The following is a 26,112-nucleotide window of genomic DNA, read 5'->3' on the forward strand; positions in this document are numbered from 1 at the left end:
CTCTTCTAGCTCTCTTGCTCTCACTTCTCCTAAAATGCTATTGTGCAAGTGTACTCTCTGTACCTTAAGGTGTTCTGACAGTATGAGGTTATTTTTAAGAATTCCTGACAAAGGATTCAGTAAAAAACAATTTTAAGACTCAAATTGAAGGGAAACATTCTTATTTGTGAGAAATGGGCAGCCATCATAAAAGGATGCAAGACAATTTGCAGTTGACATGAAGTTAGTTGTTGTGAATACTGTCCTAAATGCTTAGTTGAAACCAGTGCTTTACTTGAACTTAGGTCACTGGACTCAATTCATAGCACTCATCTGGTGTTAAATTTAAATCCATTAGAGAATGTCACTCTCTATTTAATGAACTACTTGCTGTGGGTTGTGTGTATTTTTTAGTGTTTGGTTTTATGTTTGTCTTGTTTTCTCTAATCCTTGTGTCTTTTGATATAAAATTTTCCCTCACTGATTTTACAGAGTATGACGCTTGTAGGAAAAGCATGAAAAGAATATCTAATTTGGTCAGCTTACAGGTCAAATTGTGAGAAGTACAGAAGGGAGAGCACTAGGTCTGGAAATAATTTGAAGGGGTTCTGGTAAAAGAGTACTCACCTTCCTCTTGAGTGAATCAAAATTTGTGCAATGTATATGTGAGTCATGTATAAGCTCATCTTCTAGCTGTAAAGAATGTGAAGTCCTCTACCTTAAATGTCATTGTACTGTGTACACTGTCTCTGTGCTCATGATAAAATCTGGAGTTTAACTTTGTCTCTGTTTCAAGTACACTTCTTCAGGAAATTACGTTCTGACCTTGTAAATTGTGTACATCAGTGGGTAGGTCAAGAGAGCAGACGCGTTTTATCTGTACGTGCTGTTTAGGAAATACTTTACTTCAAGTGAATCTGTCAGTAGAATTTTCATTTAGCATTGCAGAGAGAGCTTGTACTCAGAAATACTTGCCTGCCTGTTTCAGTACTTATAACACAAGGAAAAGTTTGCTGACTAACATATAACCAGCAATTTATTTGAAGAACAAAAGAAAAAAGGAAGAAAAATGGGATTAGAGTTATAATGTGCATAGAATATTTTATACCTGATATAAATTGGAAGTTCTTTATTTAGAATCAGAGTTCATGTGCTTCTCCACCTCTCCTAAAAATATTTTTTTTAAAAGTCATTACTTTGGCTAGTAGAGGTTGGAAATATTTTCATTTTGTCTGTGAAAAGCACTGCATTTTGTCTGAAATACAGAATAGTAATCGGTAAACATGGCTTAACCTAAACCCCACATAGACATGTAGGTTGTCTTTGTTTTACATTAAAACGGCTTCAAGTCCACTCAAAGATGAAATTTGAAATGTCCTGTGATTTAACGCATTGACAAATTTGAGGATTTAAATATATTCCCTGTATGTTGTTTAAACACTACAGTGCATCTGACCTCTTCCGGTACGGTATTCATTATTAAAGGGACATGTCCTAGGCTCATCCACTAATAACTGTATTTGCCCTCTCTAGCTCAAATTTGAGGCTCTCTGAGTCCCCCGGTGTGCTCAGGGATGGAACTTACTGTTGAACATGTTAAACGCACCTTTTTTGGGGGGGGGGGGCACAAGAAAATTCTCCTTCCTCTTCATCTATGCCGTCTACCTGAAATTTGCTGGAGGTGGCTTGGGAAGGTCCGCTGGGGCCCCAGCCCCTTCTTCTCTGCTGCTGCTCAGCTGCCCAGTCTCTGTGGTAAAAATCCTGTGTGGGCAGGCGAAGGGGGCGAGCAGCCAGACAGATGGCGGTTGGGTTTTGCCACATGTCCTGGCACCCGGTTGGTGCTAGGACCCAGGGTAGGACCAGCAGCGACTCGGTGCTGTAACTTCGCTGCCTTCTATTTAAAGACTGCCCTGAGTCAGGAGAAGTGAGTGCTGCTGGGGATGACAGTTGCTTCAGGCAACCCTGGGGAGGACGACAGGGTCGGGGGTAAAAATCACCGGTGAGGGCCTGAGCTGGGAAGGGCATGGAGGGGTACCGTGGCGCCGAGTGCGACCGGGCGTCTGAGACCTCGTCCTTCCTAGAGGATGAAGAAGAGGAGGAAGAAGAAGAGGAGGAGGAGGAGGCTGTTGATCCAGAAGAAGCAGAGGAGCTCACTAACAGGTACTGCCTCCCCAGGGACTCACAGCCTCGGGGGGAGCTGGCACCTCCATCCCAAAGCACCAGCCCCGGGGGGATTCTAGGATTGGTGCCCAGGGCTGGTTTTAGTGCCTTTCTCCCTTCCCCAAATGCCCCAGATGAAAAAAAAAAGGAGGGGGATGAGGGAAGGGGGGTTGTTAATGGGGACTGTTTGGAATTGCTATGGCTGTAATTAAGTTCTGTGCAGTAAGCGCCTGCCCTGAGTTCCCTGAAAGCTATTCTATTTAAAGATCCTCTGGTCTGCCAGCTGAAGTGGCATCTCCCTCTGCTCCTGCCTCTTGGGATGACTCTGTCACATATCGATCTTAAATGCTCTGTAGGTTAGCTTGTCATGGAGAAGATTACAATGGAGCATTGAAATTTGTTCCTTTTTAGGACCATTTCATCCTTCATGCTTGTCTTTCCCTCTTTGGTCTCTTCTTCCCCAATAAAGGAAAAACTTGTACTTGCTCGCCACTGCCAGTCACAACTGGTGTGTCTGATTTTTGGGGTGCAATGACAAATACTTTATCACTTTGATTTTTTTCTTTATTGATTTTCCTTTTCTTAATCACTGGCACACAGAAACACTTTGTTGTCCTAATATTGCACTCCTACTGCCAACCGGGCGAGACAGTGGCCTGGCGCCCAGTGTATGGCGGGATGCAGAGGCGTCTGCAACCCGATCCGGGCGGACAGACCCCTCTGGCCATGCCAGCACTCTTGGTTTCAAAAAGAGACTGTGAGGCCTGAGAGTCCTCTGGCATGTATTGCGTCGCAAGATTTCTTCCTTGTCTTGAGTAAAGGCTATCAGTTTTGGGTGAAAACCCCTAGGAAGAACCAAAGACATTAATGTTGACAATTGAAGGTATTTCCAGAAACCAGTTTTTAAGAAATTTGGGTCATTTAGGAACTCCTAAAACCTCAGTGCTGCAGAGCCATCCTGGGCTTACAAACCGCTGCGGGTGTGTCACAGTTCAAAGCATTTTCTAACACTGCTGATGGTCACTGGGAGAAAAAAGATGGCAGAAGAGACATGAAGGGGTGGCTTTGTGCAGCCTTACCTACCCCGAGTGCTGCCGGAACAAAAGCCAAACAGGGAAACACAGCCTGGGACTGTAGGAAAACCTCTCTGCAGAGAGAGTAGAGAGCTCATTTCCAAAGCAGTGGGTCAACGCCCCCGGTGGGTAACGCTGCTTTTCTCCTGATGTTGGCTCTTCAGTCCCAAACTGGCAGAGAGAAGGGTTATGTGCCAATGAACATGGCTTGCACATGGGTGCACCCTGACGAGAAAACTAACTGGAGTCAATGGAGTGGGGCTCCTCGCTGCAGACAACTAAAACACAACTGACTGGGTACTTTCTAATGCAACCTGAAATTAAATGGTTAATAATAAAACTCAAATTGTAAAATGTGAGAATGGCTAACTTTTTCCCTTAAAGAGAGGGAAATCTGCGTAGCCTCGCAGTTATTTACTGCTTGCGTTGGGAGGACGCCTTCTCTGCGAGTGCCTGTTAGCAGCTCCCCGCAGCTGGGCCTCGCTGGCAGCCTCCACAAGGCAGGCGGGCATTGCCTCTCACTGCTTGATTAGACAATAAATAACAGAGCAACCATTCCCTTTAGCTCTCAGCTGTATTAAGGCTTGCAGAGTTTATAACTATCCTTAACTGTCTTAGTAAGAGAGGTCAGAGTCTACCAGAGAGGTTTTTAACAACTGTGTGCAGTGGTAATGGAGTATTTAAATCCATTTGATTAGTTTAATTGGGTTAAAGGAGATGTAAAGTTTTTAGTTTGGCCCAGATATGGTAACTGCACCAAGCGCTCAGCAATAGCGTAGTGAAGTTAAATAAAACTGACTCTTCAGCCGCTTAAATTTTGTTTTTGCAAATGTCAGTGCGGTTGCTGAACTTAAGGCCTTCTCCTGCGCCGAGTGCCCCAGCCGAGCTCCTGGTAGGTGCTGGCTAAGCACCGACAGCGGGGCCGAGCCCCTGGGACGAACTTGCTCGGGCTGTAAGCTGATTATCTGTTGACAAACAAGTTTTCAACCCTCTGTTGCAGAACAGATTTTGTGTGTGTGTGTGTGTGCTTTGAAACATAGCTTAGAGGAGGTGTAACCAATATGCAAACTTGGCTGAGGACAGCCTGTCCTGGACCCTGCCGTCATTGATCTATTTTTAACAACCACAAGCTCTCTGCTGCTGTTGTCTTCCTCCTCTGTGTGCAGCTGAACAGCACCTGGTCATGCAACATTGCACTCATCGGGAAAATCCCCATGGGCTTCTACTTCCACCTTTCAAGCATGCTAAATATCCTCATACCTATTTTATAAGAGAGCAGGAAGATGGCTGGACCAAGGTCAGCAAGTGCCTGTGTGAAAGAAGCAGAAGAGCCCTGGGTCTTCCTCTGGGACACCAGACCCTGATCCCTGAGCGACCCACTCCACTTCCACGCCAGTCCCTCTGCAGCAGCTGCGGGCAATAAAATCCCAGAAGCTGCAGCAGAGTTTGTGACTTGCACAAAACTTACCATGCACGCACATAAAAAGCAGAAAAGTTCGTGTTTCACATCTTTATTACTTTTTTTTAATGCGATCTTTAAATAATTTTGTTTCCTAACACAGGTTTTTATGCAAGTAATGAGACTAACCCGCAGCATCAGTACCTATGATAAAGATAGGGTAAGGCATCATGTCCTTGTCAGCATAAATAACCCACTGATCTTCAGAGGGTTCATGCAATATTTTCTTACCTTTGGGAATTTTGCTACCTGAGATAGATGGATTGTGGCAGATGTCTTTTGTTTCTAGCTGCATATAGAATTAATCATCTAAACAGGGAAAATATTTTGAAAGCAGGTATTGTGTGTTTTAAGGCAAACATGAGAATGAAGTTAATAGGTTTTAAATTTTGTGTTGGTAACAGTGAGAATTAAGTCTAGCTGTAGGAAAATAGTTTACTGGTTAACTGTTTTACATACCTACTGGAATATCTGTCTCTAACAGCTGTGTGATGGATTTTGTCTCTCAGACCATTCCCAGCCGATTTCCTTTTGCAGTGGGAAGGTTTCTGGATGCGTCTGTATGCAGGGCTTACATAAAAATGGCTCTGCAGCCAATTTATATGCGTTTCCAGGTAGCTAGTTTGCCTGGAATGTGTGTGGGGCTCATTTTATTTATCAAGTTAGCGGTGACCTAATAACCAGGTAAATGGGGAGAAAATCCTGGAGATCTAGATTTTTTTTTTTTTTTTTAATGAAGCAGTCCTTCCACAAGAAGATCAGGGGGATGGAAACTTTAGAAGCAAGTCTAGCTTAGAATGATTGGTGGAAAAGATGAAAGGGGAAGCACAGCGGAGAAGGGGACTGCCTGCCACGTGGAGGATGCAGCAGCATCCAGGAGAGTTGAAGGAGTGGAAAAACAGCAAATGGGATGCTAGGAAAGAAGAGGTGGGAAGGGGAGTGCTTGGGATTTGCCTTCCCAAGGAAAAGTTTGTCATACCCTCCTCAAAGCAGAGAAAGATGTGGGGAAAGGGTGTGTGATTTGAGTTTCCTAGATCAGGCAGTGCCTGCCTTGGGCCGGGGTGGAAGAGGCTGGCAGGGCCATTTTTCCACTGCCGGTGCACATGCGGGCAAGGCAAGAGCAGCGGGAAGCAAAGGCTTTCCAGTGCCCCACACAAGGCATTTTGAGCACAATGGGGCAGAGGCTCAAGCGAAAGGGCACTGGTAGCAGCTGAACGGGGCGAAGAGATGGGATGGGATGTTGCAGCGAGGAGCGGTGCAGCTGACGATGCCTCCACACATCCTGGCCCCTGCTGGCAGCTGCAACCGGGTGCACCATGTGTTGTTTCTCTTCAGCCTTCTAGATAATCTTAACTAAGCCATTGTTAAAGGTCTACATCGCAGTTTGGGTCCAAAATAACACTCAGACTTCAAGTTGTTCCCCATTACATCTCAACAAAGTGATGAAATCACTATGTAAAGGGAGTCTCCCATCCAGACCTAATTCTCCTAATTTTCCTAATTCTCTTACTCTGAAGAAAAAGGTGGACAAAATACCACCCTAGGAAGTGCAGAGCAATAGTCAGAGACCTCACTAAGCATACTGATTGCTGTTGGAGAAGGGAGCAGCATGGTGAAGGCAGAAACTACAGGAATGTTCAGAACAAAAACACAGACACAGAAAAATGAAGTATTTCCTTCAGCTGGGAGGGCAGGCTGGCCAATACCAATTTCCACGATTCCTGCACTGTTCCTGCATGGCTGAAGTAGGAGCCTTCAGGGAATGAGAGATCTTGTCAGTGCAGGCCACTGCCACAGCTTGACATCTCCGTCATTTTACCACAGTTGTTTTCAGCTTGGGAGGTGATGGGCCAGGGCAGCCCATTCTTATTCACTAATATCAGCTGAAGTGGGAGTGCTGCTCTGTCCTGCATGGGGTTTTATTTAATAATACCAGATAGTGCAGAAAAATAGGTTTAAAAATATGAGGGTGAATTAGAAGTTGAAAAAATCTTTAGAAAGATTAGTCTTCTGTTATTGTGGACTCAAGTAAGACCTGAAACCTTTCTTAGTGCTGTTGCTATTGATTTTTTTTTTCCCCTATGCCCAAGTCAACCTAATGCCAAACCATGAAAGTGGCAAAAGAAAAGCTAGCAGCAAAGTTGGTATAGGTTTGTTTGCTTTGCCTCTCCCTCCAATCTGTAAATTTTAACTTATGGAGCTAGCCTTGCTAGAGAGTACTACACCAAGGCAGATAATCAGCTGTACATCCTGGGCTTTGTATCTGTTTGAGGGCTGGTTTTGTGGGATATTTTTGCTAAGATGTGATTATTTAGTATTGCACTGTCAGACTTGCTTTGAATTATGGGCTTAATCCAAGCTGTCCTGCTGGTCAGAGTCTCCAGGCCAGCCCTGTCACCACAGCTGACTTTAAGCCCCGTCACTGGGCTTTGATACCATGTTGTCCCACCACTTCCTGGTCAGGCTGTTGTCCCACAGGGTGACTTCAGTCTTCAGTTAGCACTGAGGACATCAGAGCGGAGATGGTCTTTGCATCAGTCTGCAGAGACCTCAACATGGGCCAGCCCAGGGTGGCCCTTCTTGTTTTGTGCTCTGGAGAGCAAATTCATGAAAAGGTAAGGCTAGTACTGCTATCATCAGGATTACCTTTTCATTTCTGATGGGTACCAAGCAGTTTTGCTGAGTGTCCTTTACAAAAACCTTATGGTTCAGAGAATTTGATTGATGGAGTGATTATGGCTCTCCTCAGGATTTCCTCTTCTCCTCCTTCAAAGACCTCTACCTTCTGCCAGGCGCTTGGTGCTCTCTGGAGCAAGGCTGACTGCTCCTCAGGGGTGTTCCCCTGCCTCTGCAGTCCACAGGCATCTCTAGCACTTGTGTGCTGCTGGGTCACAGCCTGTGGCAGCTGATCAGATGTGTTCTGTTTCTCTGATCCCATGCTCAGGAGCCACATTTCTTTGCTCTTACTGAAGAAGTGCTTTATCCCAATCACCTGGAAAGTGACCTTTCCCTCTGTTGAGTGGAAGTAGGACGTTGTGTGGCTGTAGGTTTGGATCCTTCCATGGGAGTTACAGAGACTTCACCACTTTTGCTCTACTGAAGCTGCTGCCTTTGCTGGCATACATTCTGCCTTTATTTCCATGAGCTACTAACACGATTTCCCTAAATGAACCACTGTCTACTCAAGATGTATTGTGGTTGCATGATTTAGTTACCTTTTCTATGCTTTTTTTTCCTAATAATTATTGCATCCCTAAAAATAAAAATGTTTTAAAATTGCTTTTTATATTCTTTACACTCTTATTTCTAAGACAGTTTTTTTTTTCCTAAAGTTTCCCAGAAAGCATTTGTCCAGCCTTTTTTTTTTTTTTTAACTGACAGGGATTTGACTGCAGCATGTGTTGGTGTACTGATTACATATCATAAGGTTTAACGTTTTCTTTATAAAACATTGTTATTTCATTTGGAGAGGGTTCAGTATATTTTAATTGTTGAATATATTCTAAATTACTTTGTTAAGGATGCAGAGTGCTTAGAGGATGAGATATACGAGAAGACAGTAACAAGCAGCAGATAGATTCTCTACTTCTTTGAGCACTGTATAATCATTTACACTTGGGCAAAGCAAGTGTGGGTGCTATTAAAACACTGACAGTATCTTATGTATTTAATGCAAGGCTTAAATTGAGATAACCATGAACTGGAGAATAGCCCCAGAATCAGCTCAATCTCACAGTAGCAAAACAAGGTCAGATCAAAGTTTTTTGTCAAGTTCTTGACTGCATTGTCAAGAGCATTTAAACACCTCCTCTTCATTGAACTAGCCATGCAAGTTGCAGCTTTACAAAAATTTATCTAAAATACATTTGTCAGATGAAATATAACTTTTCTTATGCTTGTGTTTCAAAATTTATACATATGTGATATTTTTACAACTTTGAAAAGTATTTTTGCTTTAATGCAAAAATTAAATTTTACCACAATTATTTAATTTGTTGTGTGTTTTTACAGCTCTTTTTTTCTTTTGTTCTTTTTGTTTTTAGTTTAAAAGATATTATCCAAAGCGAAGATGTGAAACCCAAGCTGCAGTACATCATGACTAACCCTTCCTTTTCTATGGTAACAGTTCAAAGTGAAGACAGTGGGATAACCTGGGAAACCAGCTCGAGCAGATGTTCTACTCCTTGGGCCTCAGAAACTAGTACAACTTCTGATCTTTACAGTATGGAAAGTTCACCAGTAGGTTCTCCTCCAGGAAAAGTTATCTTTATTATGGATGAAGGTAAGATTGTTCGGAAAAGGAAGCTCAAAGCTTCAAATAGGGTGCCAATGGCTATAAGCCTGAAGGGAGGCCAGGGCAATAAAAAACGTGACTGTTCTGGAATGCAGAGGCAAGAGCCAAGAACTGTTCTAGGAGATGTGCAGGCCTCTGTGTTGAATGTTGAGCAGGTGGAAGCACAAGACACAGATGAGGAAATGTTGGACAAAGAAGAGCTAGAGAACATCACAGAAGAGCCAGTGAAACGTGCTCCAATAAGATCAATATTTAGAGAGAGCCGACTGAGAAAAGTAGGACCGATCCTTGGAGGACCAGTACAAGCTAGAATCCAGATGTTCAACTCAATTTTTGGAGGGACTGGGCCAGGCCCTGAAGCATTGGAGGAAACCAGAATCCAGAGAAGTAGCTCACTTTCAGAAGATTCTGAACAGTTTCTGGAAACATCAGTAAAAGAAAGATTCCAGAAGTTGGGTTCATTTTCAGAAGCAACACATGCAAAACCTTTCCAGAGAGCAAGAAGTAGACATCTTGAAACACCATCGGAAAGAAGAAGGGAGCAAAGACAACCCACAGCACATGCAAATCAAAGCTATTCTTCATCAACAATACCTCTTGAAAAACGGCTTACTAATAAAGATGATGTTTCATCTGAAAATATTAAACCCATTAAAATGAAAGATAAACGAAGCAGATTTTCAAGCTTTGGTGCAGAAACAACTCTTCAGCATAAAGAAAGAAAAGATAGACAATCTCTTTTAGAGACTCCAAGTCAGGTAGCAGGACATTCACTGAAGTCCTGCCCTCCTGAAGAAGGCAGTAAGCAGCAAAGTTATTCACCTGCAGCCAAAACATCAATGATGGAGCAAACAACCTCCATTTCATTGAAGTCTGGTGATAAATCAGAGAAACAAGTGCCACTTCCCTTAGCTGAAAATGCAAACAAGAAAGCAGACCAGTCCCTGCTGACAGCATCAGATCATCTGGATGAACCGAAGGAGCAGGAAATTCAACCCAGTTCTGCACCACAGTCTGTTTCAGCAGATTTTGTTAATGAATTAGATGACAGACAAAGTACCCAACCTATTTTGCCTACAGCATCCATGTCAGAGTATCCTGAGAGGGAAGCACAGAAGTCAGCAGTTCAGTCTTACTTACCTGGTGCTTCATCAGCTAAATCCAAATATTCCACTCTATCTGAAACAAGACAGGAGGATACTATTCCTCAGTCATCAGAAACTGCACAATCTGAACCCATGCTTTTACCCCATTCTGTAGATGAAACAGAGAAGCAAGAGACTGAGTGTCACTCATCAGCAACTGCACTGTCAGAAACTGAGCCTCCACGTCTATTGTATTCTGCTGAAGAAAAAGAGGGTCAAAAGACCCCACCACCCAAAACTCAAAATGTTCACTTGGAGAAGCAAGCAAAGTCCAAACAAGACTTTTCCTCCTCCCTTCAGGAAACAGAGGAACAAGGAATTAAACTGAAGTCACCTATTCCTGAAAAGATAGATCTTAAATATTTTGGCATTTCATATCCTATTCACACAGAAACAGATGAGACTCAGAAAACTTCAGTTATAAATAAAGCAGTAGACTTCGATCACCTTGACTTTTCCTTTGAAGAAACTAAACAAGCAGAGAGTGTGCAAATGGAGGTGGAGCATCCAGATTTCTCGTATCCCAGCAAAGAAACTGAGGAATTAGGGAGAACACAGATGGAGAAAGAGCATCCAGATTTCTCTTTTTTCAAAGAAGAAACAGATAAATTGGAAGGTGCACAGGTGGAGATGGAGTATCCAGACTTTTCTTTTTCCAGGGAAGAAACAGAGAAACCAGAAAGTGCACAACTGCAGACAGAACATCCAGATTTCTCATATGTCAGGGAAGAAATGGAGGAACTGGAGAGAGCACAACTGGAGACCAAGCATCCGGGTTTCTCATATTCCAAGGAAGAAACAGGTGAATCAAAGAGTGCAAAACTGGAAACAGAATATCCAGAAATGCTTTATTCCACAAAGGAAACAGAGGAATTGAGGAGTGCCCATCTGGAGACAGAGCATCTAGATTTCTTAAATTCCAAGGAAGAAACAGAGGAATCAAAGAGTTCACAACTGAAGACAGAGCATTCAGATTTTTTTTCCAAAAAAGAAACAGAAGGATCAGAGAGTGCACAGGTTGAGATGGAGCATCCAGACTTTTCTTTCTCCAGGGAAGAAATGGAGGAATTGGGAAGTGCACAGCTGGAGACAGAACATCCAGATATCTCATATTCCCACAAGGAAATTGGAGAATCAGGAAGTGTACAACTGAAGACAGAGCACAAAAATTTCTCGTATTCCAGAGAAGAAATGGTAGAATCAGAGAGTGCACAGCTAGAGATGGTGCATACAGACTTTTCTTTTTCCAAGGAAGAAGTGGAGGAATCAGAAGGTGCACAGCTGAAGAAAGAACATCTAGATTTTTCATATTCCAAGGAAGAAACAGAGGAATCAAAGAGCTCACAACTGGAGACAGAGCATCCAGAATCTTTTTCCAAGAAAGAAGAATCAGAGAGTGCACAGCTAGAGGTGGAGCATCCAGATTTCTCTTTTTCCAGGAAAGAAATGGAAGAAGCGGAAAGTGCACAGCTGGAGACAGAACATCCAGACTTCTCGTATTCCAGAGAAGAAATAGTGGAATCAGAGAGTGCACAGCTAGAGATGGTACACCCAGATTTTTCTTTATCCAAGGAAGAAGTAGAGGAGTCGGAAAGTTCACAGCTGGAAACGGAACATGAGGAGTTTTTATTATCCAGGGAAGAAATAGAAAAACAAAAATCAGTTCCTTTTGAACTGGAACAGCCAGAGTCTTATTCCTCTGAAGAAGCAGAGCAAGAAGAAACAGCACAGCTTGCACTAGTACCTTCAGATTTATCATGTTTGGTGGAAGAAGCAGAGAAAGAAAACACTACAGAACTCCAGTTGATACACTCAGATAGATTTGATTCCACCAGACGAGCTGAGACACAGCAAACTGAGTATCTGAAAACGGCACATTCAGAGGTACCATATCCCACGAATAAAACAAGGCAGCAAGAATTGGCACAAGCAGATACGGACAAATCACCTATGTGGTATTTTGGTGACAAAGAAGAACAGCCACAGCCTGTTCAGCAGGATTCACAATTTGGAGGTAAGCTGTGTTCCCATGCCAAGAGAGTGCAAGAGGAAACTACTCAACTGCAGTCAGAGCATTCAGTTTTGTCATATTCCACTGGAAAAGAACAGCAACAAAAAACCTCACTGCTATGGGCCGAACAGCCAGAGACAGCGTATTCCACTGGCAAAACAGAACGACAGGAAGGATTGCAACCAAAGTTGGAACAAGCAGATTCACCATATTCCCAGGGAGAAACAGCACAAGAAGCTATACAGAGAGACTTAGAAGGTCCAGAGACATCATGTTTCATTAGTGAAGCAGACCAACATGAAACTGTGCAAATAGCTTCAGAAAATAGGGATTTATCATTTACCACTGGAGAAGTAATGCAGGGAGGAGCAGAATCAGGATCTTTGGGGTCTTCACATCCAATTGACAAAGAAAAGCCTTGGGAAATGGCACACATGGAGCAGGAACAGTCACTTCCCTCTTGTTCCACTGCTGGTAGTCAGCAACAGGAAGCACCACCATTGGATGTGGCCCAGCCAGATATTCCATATTCCTTTGGCAGAATGGAGCAGCAAGACATAGTACAAAGAGAAAGGGAACAGCAGGAAACAGTGCAACAAAAAGCTATGCAAATGGAAATACAGTATTCAGATTTGTCAGAAACCTGGGGGAAAGAAGAGCCACAGGTCATAGACCAAATTAATTTGGCACAGCAAGAAATAGCTCAACCAGCATTAGTGCATCCATCTTTGCCATATACTTTCAGTGAACAAATGCAAGAAGAAATGCAAACAGAGCTAGCGTATCCAGGACAGACATTTTATGTCAGTACAGAAATGCAGGAGGAAATGACACAACACAAATCAGAGCAACCATTTCTTTCATGTTTCACTGGCAAAACAGAGCAGCAAGAAATAGTACATCCAGAGATGGAGCAAACTTTTTTGCCACCTTCCAGTGGAAAAGAAGCTCCACGGGAAATGGAAATGAGTTCAGAATATGCAGATTTGTCGTATTTCTTTCATGAATCTGAACAACAAAAAAAGTTGAAACATCCAACCTTACCATTTAATTTGGAGCAACAAGAAACTGCACAACTAGTAACGGAACATCCAGATTTTGGTGAAAAAAAAGCAGATGATGTCATAGACCAGGAGTTAGGACATCCCGAGCTCTCATATTCCATAGGAGAAACACAACTGCAATCAGAACATATGGATTCACCAGGAACCCTGAGTGAAGCAACACAAGATAAAAGTAGGGAAGTGGGATCTGAACACCCAAATTTGTCATGTTCTGATGGACAAAGAAATCAGCAAGAAACTTCACAATTGGATTCAAAATATCCAGATTTATCGTTTTCCTTTGGTAAAGTCAAAGAACAAGCAACTCAAGAGTCTGAGTCTAAACATCAAGAATTGCCTAAAGTGTCTAGAAAAAGAGCTTCTCCAGCAACTGCACAAATAGAGTCAAAACACCTAGATTTGACACATTCCCCTGGCAAAGCAAATGAGCCGAAAATTGCAACATGGGAAGTGAAGCATTCTGATTTGTCACATTCCACTGATGAGACAAGCCAACAAGAAGTAGTACTGTTGGATCAGAAACACAGAAAAATTTCTGTTGTCAGAGAAAAGCAGCAGCAAACCACAAAACAGCAGTTAGAGCAAGACAAGTTATCACATTCTCCTGGTAAAACAGAGCAAATAAAAAAAGTCCAGGAGGACTTGGAACAACCAGATGTATCATTTTCCATTGACAGGCTGGACGATGAAATAGCCCCACCAGAGGCAGAGTACACCCATGTGATACATCCTCTGGACAACACAGAGGGGCAGCAAAGAGTACGACAAGAAACCGAGCAAACTAACCCCTTTGGGAAAGCAGGACAGAAAACAGTCCATGTTCATGTGGAAATTCCACATTTGACCCATTCTGTGGGTATGGCGGAAGATGAAGAAGAAATGGCAGAACCAGTGCAGGGAGACCCTGACTTGCCTTATTCAGTTTTCAAAGCAGGAGGACTGCAAACTGCACAGATGAAACTCGAACACTCTGGGCCAGCACGTTCCCTCGACAAAGTACCGGAAATGACCCAGCTGGGCCTGGAAAAGCCAGATGCATTGTATGTTTGTGACAAAATAGAGCAACTCCCACCTGCCCAGCTGGAGCTGGGCCACACAGACTTGGCATCCCCCACCAACAAAGTGGGTCACACAGCCCTGGGGCGCCCTAATGAGGAACGGTTTGTCAGCAGAGCAGATCATCCACAAGCTGCAAAAGAGAAACTAGGAGCTCCAGATGCATCATCTCACAGTGGAAAAGTGGATCAAAGAGAAATGGCCAAACCAAAGTCAAAGCATCGTGATTTAACATATACCATTGATAAAACACAAACACAAGAAACTACACAACTGGTGTCTGGAAAACCAGATCTATCCTTTTGGCCTGGCAAAACAGAGCGAGCGCAAACTGCTCAAGAGGAGCAGCCAAGTTTCTCACATTATTTCAAAAAAGCTGCACAAGCTGAGAAAGCACAGCCAGAATTGGGACATTCACAGTTACATTATTCTGTTAGGGAAGCAGAACAAGAAGCTCCACGTGCGAAATCAAACCATTCAGATTTATCTGATGGAAGATTAGAACACCATGAAATTGTACAACCAAAGGCAGAAATAATGGATTTATCATGTTCAATTGGTGAAACACAGCAACCTCAAGTTGCTGAAGTGGATTTGGAGTTATTGCATTCCACTGGCACAGTACAGCAACAGGAAAAGATTCAACCAGAGCAGCAACAGCCAAGTGATTTTTCATCATCTCTCAGCAAAGAAGAACAATGGGAAGGTGCAGGAATTCAGGCGGAACACCCTGAACTGGAGTACTCTATGGGGAAAACAGAAGGATTGCAAAATGCCCAAGCAAAATCAGAATATGCAGATTTGTCATTCTCTGTTGGCACAGAAGAACCTCATAAAGAAACACAGCCAGAGCTGAAAGAACAGGATTTGTTACATTCTTTCGTCAAAACAGAGCCATCATGGGCTTCCCCACAGGACTCTGAACATCCAGATGTCTCAGATGCCCTGAGCAAAGTACTGTACCCTGATTTGTCCCCTTCTGTTAGTGAAGAAGAACAAAGTGCACAACTGGAGGTTGAACAGGAGAGGGGAAGCTATACATTACACCTAGAGGAAACAGTACGACTCAAATTGGAACAGCCGATGTATTCAAGTTCTTGTGACACAGCAGAGCAACAAAATAGGGCCCCACTAGAAGGAGAATTCCCAAACTTTTTATATTCCTCTGGCAAAAAAGAGCAACAAGAAATGGTAAGTCAAGAGTTGGAGAGTTCAGATTTATCATATTCCACTGGTAAAACACAGCAACAAGAAACCACACAACTTGGGTTAGGACAACCAGAGTTAGCATCTTGCCCTGGAAAGACAGAGCAATCACAAACTGTTCAAGTGGAAGCAGAGCACCAGGACTTGCATTTCACGAGCAAAACAGAACGGCGAGGAACAGCGCAACTAGAGGTTGAGCATCCAGATTTGTTGTATTCCAGTGACAAAGCAGAGCAGCTACCAGCTACACAACAAAAATCAGAGCAGCCTGTGACACCCCATCCCGTTGGAAAAATAGAGGAACAAGGAATGGCACATCCAGAGCAGGAACTTCCGAGTTCTTTGTATTCTGTTTCCAAAACACTGTCACAAGAAGCAACACAAATGGACTTAGAGCAACAAGATTTAACATATGCCCTTCGTAAAACAGATGAAATGCAAACTGTGCAAGGTGAACTGGAACATACAAGTTCATTGTATTCTGACAAAAGAGAACAAGGAACAGTATTGCCAGAGTTGCAAAATCCACAGCCATCTTATCCTGTTAGAGAAATAGAAGAGAAAGCTACACATCAGAAATCAAACTATCCAGATTTGTCATATTATATTGGTCAAGAAGAGCAGCATGAAATTGAACAACCAAAGGTGGAAGAAATGGATTTATCCTATCCAGCTGGCAAATCAGAGCACTCACAACCTGCCCAAGAAGTACTGCAACAGCCAGAGATTTTAGATTCCTTCATCAAACGAGAGGAAAAGGGAATGGCGCAGCCTGAGTTTTTGCATTCCCATGGTAAAGAAAAGCAGAAACCAGCTTCACAGTTAGACTTAGTGCAACCAGCTTTATCAGATTCACTTGGCAAAACAGAAAATCAGGAAACTGCACAAGCAGGGTTCATGCCTTCTGATTTTTCATATTCGACAGGAAAAGCAGAGCAGTTGCAATCGGAACAACTGAAATCAAAGCATCCAGTTTTGTCATATTCTCTTGGCAAAGCAGAAACTCATGGAATGAAACCACCAGATTTATTGTACTCCTATGGCAAAGCCGAGCAACCACAGACTGCTCAGCTGAAACATCCAGAGACATCATATTTCACCAGTGAAATGGAGCGAAGGGATGGGGCCCAACCTGAACTGCGGTGCATTGATTTGCAGTACTCTGTTGTTGAAACAAAGGAACCACAAACACCTTCTGTTTCATATACCTTTGGCAGGACTGAGGAGCAAGGAACTGCACAACTGGACTTTGAACAATCAGATTTATTAAGTCCTACTGACAAAGTAGAAAAGCATAAAGTAGCCCCGCTGAGAGGAGGACATTCAGAGAAGCGAGACACTGGGACTACTGCCTCTCTAACTGCTCAGTTGGAAACTAAACAAGATTTATCCTTTTCCACTGAGGAAGTTGAGAGCCAAAAAATTCAACCATATTCATCTTTCACTGAACAAACAGTGTCTGCACCTTTGGGTGTTTTACATTCTGTCTCTGAAACAAAACCAGACGGAAGTCTGAAGTCTTCACCTGTAACTGGAGGCCTGTCCCCCAAGCACTTAGATTTATCTTACACCCACTGTAAAACAGAGCAGTCAGAAACTGCCGAGCCTGAATCAGGTTTATTCTTTGCAAGAAAAGAAGCAGAGAATACAAAAAATCGTCTGCTTTTGCCTGTAGCTGCACAGTCAGAGGCTGAACATTTATTTTTACCTGAAACAGAGAGAGGTCAGACTCCACATTACTTCCACACAGCTATACAATTAGAATCTGAACAATTAAATTTATCATATTCAGCAAATAAAGCAGAAACTCTAGAAAGTCAAGATTATTTGACTGTACCTTCAAAGCTGGAGTCTGAACCTTCCGTTCCATTTTATTCAGCTGATGAAACATGTCAACAAGAGATTCCACCTTATTCAAAACCAGTCTCTGAGTATTTGGTTCCCACACCGTCTGTTGCTGAACAAGAGAAGCAAAGCATGCAGCCACTTATTTCCAAGTCTGCACAACCAGAGTGTAAAGATGTAATTCCACAACACGATGAAAAAGAATTGCAAAAAATTCAACTCTGTTCACCTGAAACAGCAAGCAAGAAGAAAATGCAGTTAGATAGTATGTCTCTAACACACACACAAGACCAAGATGAGCAGAAATCTCAAGATCATTTGTGGGACACAAAATATTTGTCATCAGAGCAGCTAAGAAGTCCCCCCAAATTCACTACTGAGCAAGATAAGCAAGAAATGCAGCCTAATGTGCAGAGAGTGCCAAGGTCAGTGACCACAGAGTCAAAGGTGACTGCTCGGGCAGATCAGCAAGCAGTGTCATCAGATTCATTTGTACCTTTTCATATATTACCTGAAAAGTCAGCACCAGTGGCTTTCACTGATGATGAAGAGAAACAAAATATTCCATCATCTTTATCTGACGTAGTAGGCATGCTTGCAAAGCAATCTAACATAGTTTCAGGCATCTATACTGAAGGACAGGATAGATGTGAAATGCAACAATATTTTGCAGACCAAAAGCATACATCCTTGGAGCATCTGGGAACTGTTTCATCAGATCTTGCTTATGAAGCTGTGACAGAAAAAACTCAGCATTATTCTGGTGAGCGGGGCAGCCTTTTTTCAGCTGCGATGAAGTCTGTTAGCTCTAGTTCTCATGAAAAGCAGGATCCAGATATTCCATCTTTTGGGCTAGCTAGCTGGCTGGCAGAAGAGGTGAAAGCTTGCTCAATTAGTCCAGTAAGAGCTGCAGAAGTGGACAGGCAAGGAACTCAACTTTCTCCAAATGAAGCTTCTGATTTTGGATCAAAACAATTCCTAGCTGGAAGCTGCACAGAACTTACAGTTCATGGTGCTACAAAGAATAAAAGACATATGTTTAGTGTTTCTGATTCAGTATCAAGTGAAATTTCCCAGAGAGTGTCCTCAGAAACTGATCACAGAATGCAAAGGTATGATTTACCATCTCTGGTAGGAGGTAATCCAGGTCCAGAGAAAGTTCCAGAGCATGCAACTAGCATTGGAAACCCTAAAAAAATGGAAGCAATGCAACATCCAGAGGCAGACAAAGTGTCTGAAGTGCCTGAACATTACCTGAGAGGAGAAGAGGAAGAAATGGAACATGCGAGTGCCGTAGAAGATAGTCAGCATGCTCCAGAGACTACTGAACAAAAAGATCTATTTAATATAATTTCAGAAGGTTATGAAATACTTAATATTCATGCTCCTGCACATATTTCTTCTGTTGATCAAGAAGAAAGTAAACATATGCCAGATAAACTAGAATACTTGGAAACAAATCCTTCATTTAAAAGAAAATTAGCTGATGATGGCCTTAGAGCCTTAGCTTCTGGAACAACCACAGAAATTTCAGAAAGCTCAATGCTGGGAAGGCCTACAAGCCATGAACCAGAAGAATTGGTCAAAAATGATGATGTTGAGGAAACTGGAGAAACACAACAAGAAAATCCTTTGTTGCCAGAAAACAATAATAATGCAGTGTTGGATCCTAATAATGGTATGGGTGACGTGGATTATTTTGAAAAATATACATTGATTGATGACAAATCCCCAATTAAGCCACATTTTGAAAGACCAAGTTCATTGTTTCCTGTGACAGAAGATCCCAATGAACCTGTGGAAGAAGCCACGTCTTTTAAAGAAAGTGGTGAGGGAGATGCTTTGGAAGAGGACTTTTCCTTACTTGAAGATCTGGATGAGGTATTTTACGGTCCTGTGAAAGGAGAAAGCAAAATACAGTCCTATGCAGATTCTCCAAAACCTTTACCTCTGCAGAAATCAATTGATACTAGCAGTAAAAAGGTTACAAATGTAGAAGATGAACGGAAGTCACCAGGAACACCACTCTTTGATTCAGAAGAAGGAGTGCTAGAACGATCTCTGTTGTTCCCTACCACCGTTGCTGCAGTTAATCCAGAGCTTCTAGAGGAGCCACCTGCTCTGTCATTTTTGTACAAAGACCTCTATGCAGAAGCAGTAGGAGAAAAGACAAAGGATGAGACTCCCTCTGATGAGGAAAGTGCTAATTCTAATGCATCTTTCCCTAGTAGAAATTCAGACACAGATGATGGAACGGGAATATATTTTGAAAAATACATTCTTAAAGATGAAATTCCAAATAAGGCCATAGGGCCTCAAAAAGATCAGATACCAGAGAATGAGTCCTTTAGTGGAGGAATTTCAGTTCAGAGTTCAGAGGACAAACACAAGCAGGGGTCTGGTGATGTTCAGCATGTCAGAACTGAGGTTCTGCCAGAAAGGGGGGTTGTGGAGAGAGAGAGAGTCCAAGTTGACAGTGACATTCAAGCAACAGTTTGTAAACCAACACATGCCATTCCTTTCGGAAGCAAAGTAGTTCTTTCAGGTGCAAGAACTGGAACCACTGAACAAACAGAAGAAGAAAATGTACCTGTAGAAACAACTGAAGAGTTGTCAGAGCCATCACATCATCAAACATATAGTCAACTAGTGGATTATCAGGGAGCTGCGTATCAAGAAGCTGGTAATAAGCAAGAAGATCAGCACGACATAACAGCAGTTCCTCAAATGGAGAAATATGTCCCATATATCAGGGCTCCTGTTGAAGACAGTGAAGATGATCAGTACGCTCAGGGAAGCCTTTCCTGTGTCTCTAACATCCAGCAAACAGAGAAGCCAGGCTTGCATAGAGAGGAGCAGCACCCTGATGTTTATGAAGATCTTGCTGAGTCCATGGACTATGATGTGATTACACAAGAAGAGCTTTTGCAAGATGAAATATCATCTCAATTAACACATGAGGAGCTATTATTTGAAGACAGGGACTCTTTTGAGCATACTGGTGATAGTTATGAATTTGTTAACGAGCCAGAGCAAAGAACACCCGTTGAGCTTGAAGATTCAGGCTTTGTGGTGATGTATCCTGAAAAATCAGCAACAAACATCCCTCAAGTTGAGAGCCCACAAAGAGAACTGAAGAAAGCACAAGCAGACACATATTGTTACCACTGCAAATGCCCAATATCTGCTATTGACAAGCTTTTTGGAGAACATAAAGACCATGAAGTCACAACACTAGATGATGCTGCAACCAAGATGAAGGTAAGAATTAATTTTTGTGGAGGAATGAGCTACTGGGACTAACTTCTCCAGACCTCCTGTACTGTCAGGGAAGAGGTTTCAGAGAGCTGTCCAGAGGCTAAGTCAGAGCATCGATAAAAAAAAGACTGTGCCTAAACACCCATTAGAGATCTTGAAGGGAGAGTATCTCATGAAGATGTTCTCTAGAGTCTTAGGCTTGCTAGGCTGGTGTTTTTATTTGTTCAGAAGTTTGAATCTCTTAGCCTTCTCACCTGTATAACTTGTTCTGGTTTGTATGTGTAGGGGGAGAAATGGGAAGAGTGTTGTTTCTATGAAAAGAAATTTTTTGTAGCAGCAGCTCATTTCACTTGACAAGGTACAGAAACCTCCATATATGAGGACCAGCATTATCATAAAGTGTTCCCTGTCCCAGTTTCGTGTTTTGGTTGCTTGAAGATGTTAGACAAGTTACACAGTTTACACTACACAGTTTTGTTGAAACGCCATCCTCGTTTTCTGTTAATCTGTGCCAACAGCATTTTAGCTGTAGTGCAGGTAACTTCTTCCCACTACCTCTAAGCTGTACCACTCTAAAAGACAGATAAAAATGCCGTCCATTTCAGTAGCCTAGTGCTTTGCTATCGGTACTAGTGAAAATGCTTTTGTATCTGTGGAAGCTGTTCTTCATTAAATTGCAGTTCTGCTGTGAAGACAGCATGCATGTGATGTCTCACTTTTCCCATATCGAGTTGGTTCATGTATACAGATCTTCCTGTCTTGGTTACCAGCTATTTAATCTCACTCCAGTATCTGAAAGCTGAGATCTCTTTCTGGCACATGTTTGGTTGATGATAATACAGATTTTGTATAATTTCACTAAAATCCCAGATGGACTTATATCAATAGTGTTTATATTATCTTTATGTTAACTTATCTGCAAAAACAGATAAATTGAAAGTAGGAGGAGTCAATGTGGAAGTTCTAAATATCAGTATTTACAAATGTTCTCCATGGTGTGCAGATGTATGACAGCAGAGTTGCTTTTTACATGTGGTCATTCATGCTTGACTTTTAGAAGTGATAATTAGCCACCAGTAAGTCAACAGTCCCCAGCCACCCCTCAAATGTCCCTGCATTGCAGCAAGTCGAGTTAAGCCACTAATAAACATCCCATGATATCAGTCCCTGGCTGTGGAGCACAGATATGAAGCCAATATTAAATCTGGCCACAACACAGGCTTGCCTTCACATGATTTCTAGCACTCAGAGCTCAGGTTACTCTGAGGCGACATTTGTATGATTCTTGTTACTTCTGTATAGTTACTGAGAAAACATTAATATAGCAAAATGCTCGTTGCTTGAATTTTAAATGTAGAAAAATAGCTTCGCAATAAATGAAACAAGCTATGGATAGCATCTGTCAGATTTTATAGATTATCTTGACAAAAAGAAGCTTGCCTCTGAATCTTGGTGACTGGCCCTAAATATTTATAAAGTGAGCTTTCAATTGTACAGTCCAATGTGACAATTGTAATTAATGGAAAGTCGTGCTAGTGTTCAACAGATCTGGCTGTAGATGTTTGCCATAATAGGAAGCTGTTACCAAAGGAAGTTAACCTTCATTTCAGATTTATGCTGGCTAATTAAAACTAAGCATTTTTATAAATCACAAATCACACCTGAGCAGATGGCCAGCCTGCTTTCACAAAAGGTCAGAACTAAGAAAAAGTTCTGAGTTGTCTTTGATGCCTGTTGTCCCTTGGACTGCTTTTGTTTCCACATCTAAATCAACTAGTGATTTTGATGAATTCTGATTTATAGGAAATATCTTTAAAATTCTATTTTAAAAAGGCATGACACTGAGTAATCTCTAACCCTCCTAATAACCTGCATTATCTTGCTTTTTGTGGACTTGTTCCTGTGATCTCTCAAGGACCTTCATGAGGTTCTGAGTAACCTCAGTCTCTAGCAAAGCTGCACTGGAATTTGTAACGTTCAAGAACTTGTATAGACACTCAGCACCTTGTTGAACTGAGCTCACTTTTTTTTTTTCTTTTTTTTGGTTTGGAAACGGTTTTGTGACTGTTCCAGGTGCTATTTCTGTGCTTGTCTTTGTAGCCAGGGTGATACTTGAACTTAATTTAGCAATTGTTCCAATGGTGGCTCATGGCAAAACAAAAATATTCACCTTAAATAATTTGCATGTAAAAACTTTATGAAATAACATTCTTATGTTACTGAACCATTTTAAATTTCAGGATAAGTTAAGTGAATTGCTAATAGAGCTGGAAGAAAAGTCAGTGAAGATTGAGAAGTTTGTGAGTGATATTGAATTGCTATTTAACTCTGTTGAGGTAAGTTCAGCATTTTATCACACTAATTTTCTTTCCCTCTACAAAATTACTTCTAAGATGTGCTTGCCTTGTTTTGTAGCGTCATTGCTTCCACTAAAACGGGCTCTTTCTCCAGTCCTCAAATTGACATCTCCCACTGGAAGGTGTTAACTTCAGAGGAAGAAAAAGATTGCTTTTTTGCACATTATTACAAAGTGGAATATGTGACTGTCAAACACTGGAAGAAAAAGTTCCCTTAATTTTGTTTATGCTTATCAAAAGCTCAGACTGTTTGTATCTTTATTTAGAATCCTATATGAAACATCTAAATGAGTTGCCCAGTGTCTTACATTCTTAATGCCAAAGTTCTTAAGCCTTTATGACTGTATTAATTTCAGTTGAAAGTATGGATTTTTAGCTATTTTGCAGTTAGATTTCCTGTTTCATTGCTTAAATATAGAAGTATAATTTTAAACACTAACAGTAAACCAAAAAATTGCCATTGTTTTAAAAGTATTTTTCTAGCATTATTTCTCCCAGATAAGCTTGCTTACAGAAATAAAGTTATTTTATTGTCAGGATGCCTGAAGGAATCTGCTGGGGCTCATGAAAGAGGGTAATTGAGAATTTCTGTATATTCATTTAATGTTGTGATTTTATTCTGCAGATCAATTTACATCTGTTTTTATTTTGCAGGAAAACTGTAAGAAAAATGCAGAGTTATTGGAAAAGCAGAATGAAGAGATGCTTAAGAAAGTGGTAGCACAATATGATGAGAAATCAGAGAACTTTGAGGAAGTGAAGAAGATGAAAATGGAGTACCTGTATGAGCAGATGGTTAACTTCCAGCAAACTGTTGATACAGCAAAGGAAACTCTGGAGACAACAATGAAAGAAATGGAAGAACTCGATGGATTTGTTTTCCTAAATGTAAGAGAACGTGACTTTCATACTGTAGCTTTTATGATACTAGTTAGGAAAGCACTTATACTGAACTAGGCTGAGAATGAGTTATTTAACTTCCTTTTTTTTTTTTTTTTTTTTTTTAAGGTAGCTAAATCCTGCAAGCTCAGCTATTCCACTCTGATACTGCTAGATCATTTGCTTTTGTCATGTGAATGCTCAGAGAGAATTGCAAAGATGATGATATTAAAATTGTTCTATTTTGAGAAAAGAAGGCTAAGAGACAGTTCAATAATTTATCTAGAATTAATTATACAATGAAGAGTAAGAAATATTAGAGTAAAAGGTACTTTACTGTATGAAAAATAAAGACGAAACAAGAAAGTGAAATTGAAAATTACTTGAAACAGAGTTGTTGGGTTCTGGTGGTTTTGTGTTGTTTGTTTGTTTGTTTGTTTTAAATAAGCAGCCACAGGCAGTAGTTATGCACTCAAATTACTGAGGCTGTGATAAATGTTTACTGCTGAAAAACAGTGAGCATCTGTGTGGTGCTTAGTTGCTGGCTGAGGTTAAATCATGATAATAGGCTAGGTTTAGGAACGTGCATGTGAGATGCATGTCTGTAATGGTCTTTTCTGGATGTAAAAAAACATCCCTTGTGAATCTGCATGATTACAGTTACCCAGCTCATACAATTGTCAGTTGTCAACTGGTTTCAGAAGGTCTTGCAAGTTAATCATTAATGGCCTGGGTCCTCCAGGATTGTTCTTGTGCTGCAAGACTTGTCCGTAAGTGAGCCGTGGCACTTTCTCCCCTATAGAAGTGTATCAACAGTCCTGAAGGGGATGGGATTTCTGGGACAACAATCTTCTCCCAGTATGGAATTAGTCTGTAGTCTGGAAGCTGCAGAGTTGCGTCCTGGGATGCAAGACATGAAAAGTCCAAATTACTATCTAAGACTGATCATTCAAGCAAAATAAAACAGCTTTTCAAATACAGGCCCCCAACTGATACAGCAGCAGTTACAGAAATGATGGAGCAATATTTGGCTTTCTCCCCTGCTCCAAAGTACACAGTGTCTCAGTATCCTGTAACCAAGTGAATGCTGTGGTAGATCGGCTATTTTGGGATGGATTAAAAATACCACTTATTTTCCTGAACTTTGTGAAGTACTGGATCAGTGCTTTGCCAAAAAAGATAAGATTGCAATCTGAAATTCTTTTGTGGGATGTGAAAATTATTAGATTTTCTGCCCCTTTCTGTTGGTGATGAAGGACAGGAACTTCTGTGCACAAGCCAGGAAGCATTAGCTGAAGATTCATGGAGCACTGCAGAAACTCACGCTCTATGAGTACAATCTCACCCAGCTTCTAGTAATAAGAAGTTATGAAAGAGATTTCAGTCAGAATTTGGATATAAGTGTTCTTAATGTGCAGGTGATTTCTTTCTGTAAAAGCCTTAGTTTAAGAAAGTATTTGACTGTGCTTCAGTCTTTAAGCTTGGTTATCAAATGTGGACGCCTCAGGAGCTTAAAACTAGATTTAGACTCTTACAGCCTGCTGAGCTTGAGCTTTGAAGTGGAATATTATTAAGGAACCAAATTCTCTGTTGGTGTGAATGAGTAGCATCCCAGCCAACATCAAGTCAATAAAGCCATGTGTATTTAATGTCTGTGGAGAGTAGCAAGACTGTTAGATGAGTGGCTCTTCAACATTTTCAGAGTTTTGAAAACTGTTAAAACATTTTTTTTTCCTTCTCTAGTCATCTAAAGAATTGAATAAAAGGTATATGAAGCATGGGTTAAGTGCACTGTAGTAAGCACTAGGCCTAGCATGCTGGATGCTTCATTTAGTATTTGCAAGCTTTGAAAACGCACTGCTAATATTCATAGCTACTTTTATACATCTTGCAAATAAAGAAAATAAGAGGTTTTATACTTCTTGCAGTAACTGACTGATTTTGAAGTGTTTTGCACATGTTCTGTAATACATCAATTAAACAAGTAGCACTTTAAAATGTCAGGCAATTTTACATCTCTACACAGAAATTTTTAAACAGATGTTCCTTGTAGTTGTTATTACACACACACATATTAAAAAACATTTTGACCATGCTTCCACCTCTTAGACATCCCTGGTATGTTTTTTTTTTTTTTTCACTAGTCTGATTCTGTGTTACCTGGTCACTGAAAGGTTATAATGCAAAATGTCACTCACATGGCAGGAGTTGTAGGATTATATTTCTGATCACAATTCCAGAAAAAAAAATGATATTAAATAGCTTTCAAAAGTTTACCAGGAGACCATAGGCTGATATTTTCCCATGCCACTTCATCAGCACTGCC

General features: G+C 41.4%; 1 protein-coding gene across 1 annotated transcript in view; it reads left to right on the forward strand.

The window, feature by feature from the left end:
• Positions 1-1,903: 1,903 nt before the first annotated feature.
• CMYA5 (cardiomyopathy associated 5) overlaps positions 1,904-26,112 on the forward strand; it is a 46,313-nt gene continuing 22,104 nt past the window's right edge. The window contains exons 1-5 of the mRNA XM_086770268.1: positions 1,904-2,139; positions 8,715-20,553; positions 22,791-22,886; positions 23,562-23,795; positions 25,530-25,552. Of these exons, the coding sequence (XP_086626394.1) occupies positions 2,003-2,139; positions 8,715-20,553; positions 22,791-22,886; positions 23,562-23,795; positions 25,530-25,552 (12,329 nt within the window). The 5' untranslated portion in view covers positions 1,904-2,002. The remainder of the gene's footprint in view (positions 2,140-8,714; positions 20,554-22,790; positions 22,887-23,561; positions 23,796-25,529; positions 25,553-26,112) is intronic.

Source organism: Chlamydotis macqueenii, chromosome Z (assembly GCF_036417535.1).
Source record: "Chlamydotis macqueenii isolate bChlMac1 chromosome Z, bChlMac1.mat, whole genome shotgun sequence".
In the NCBI taxonomy this organism is placed as follows: Eukaryota; Metazoa; Chordata; class Aves; order Otidiformes; family Otididae; genus Chlamydotis; species Chlamydotis macqueenii.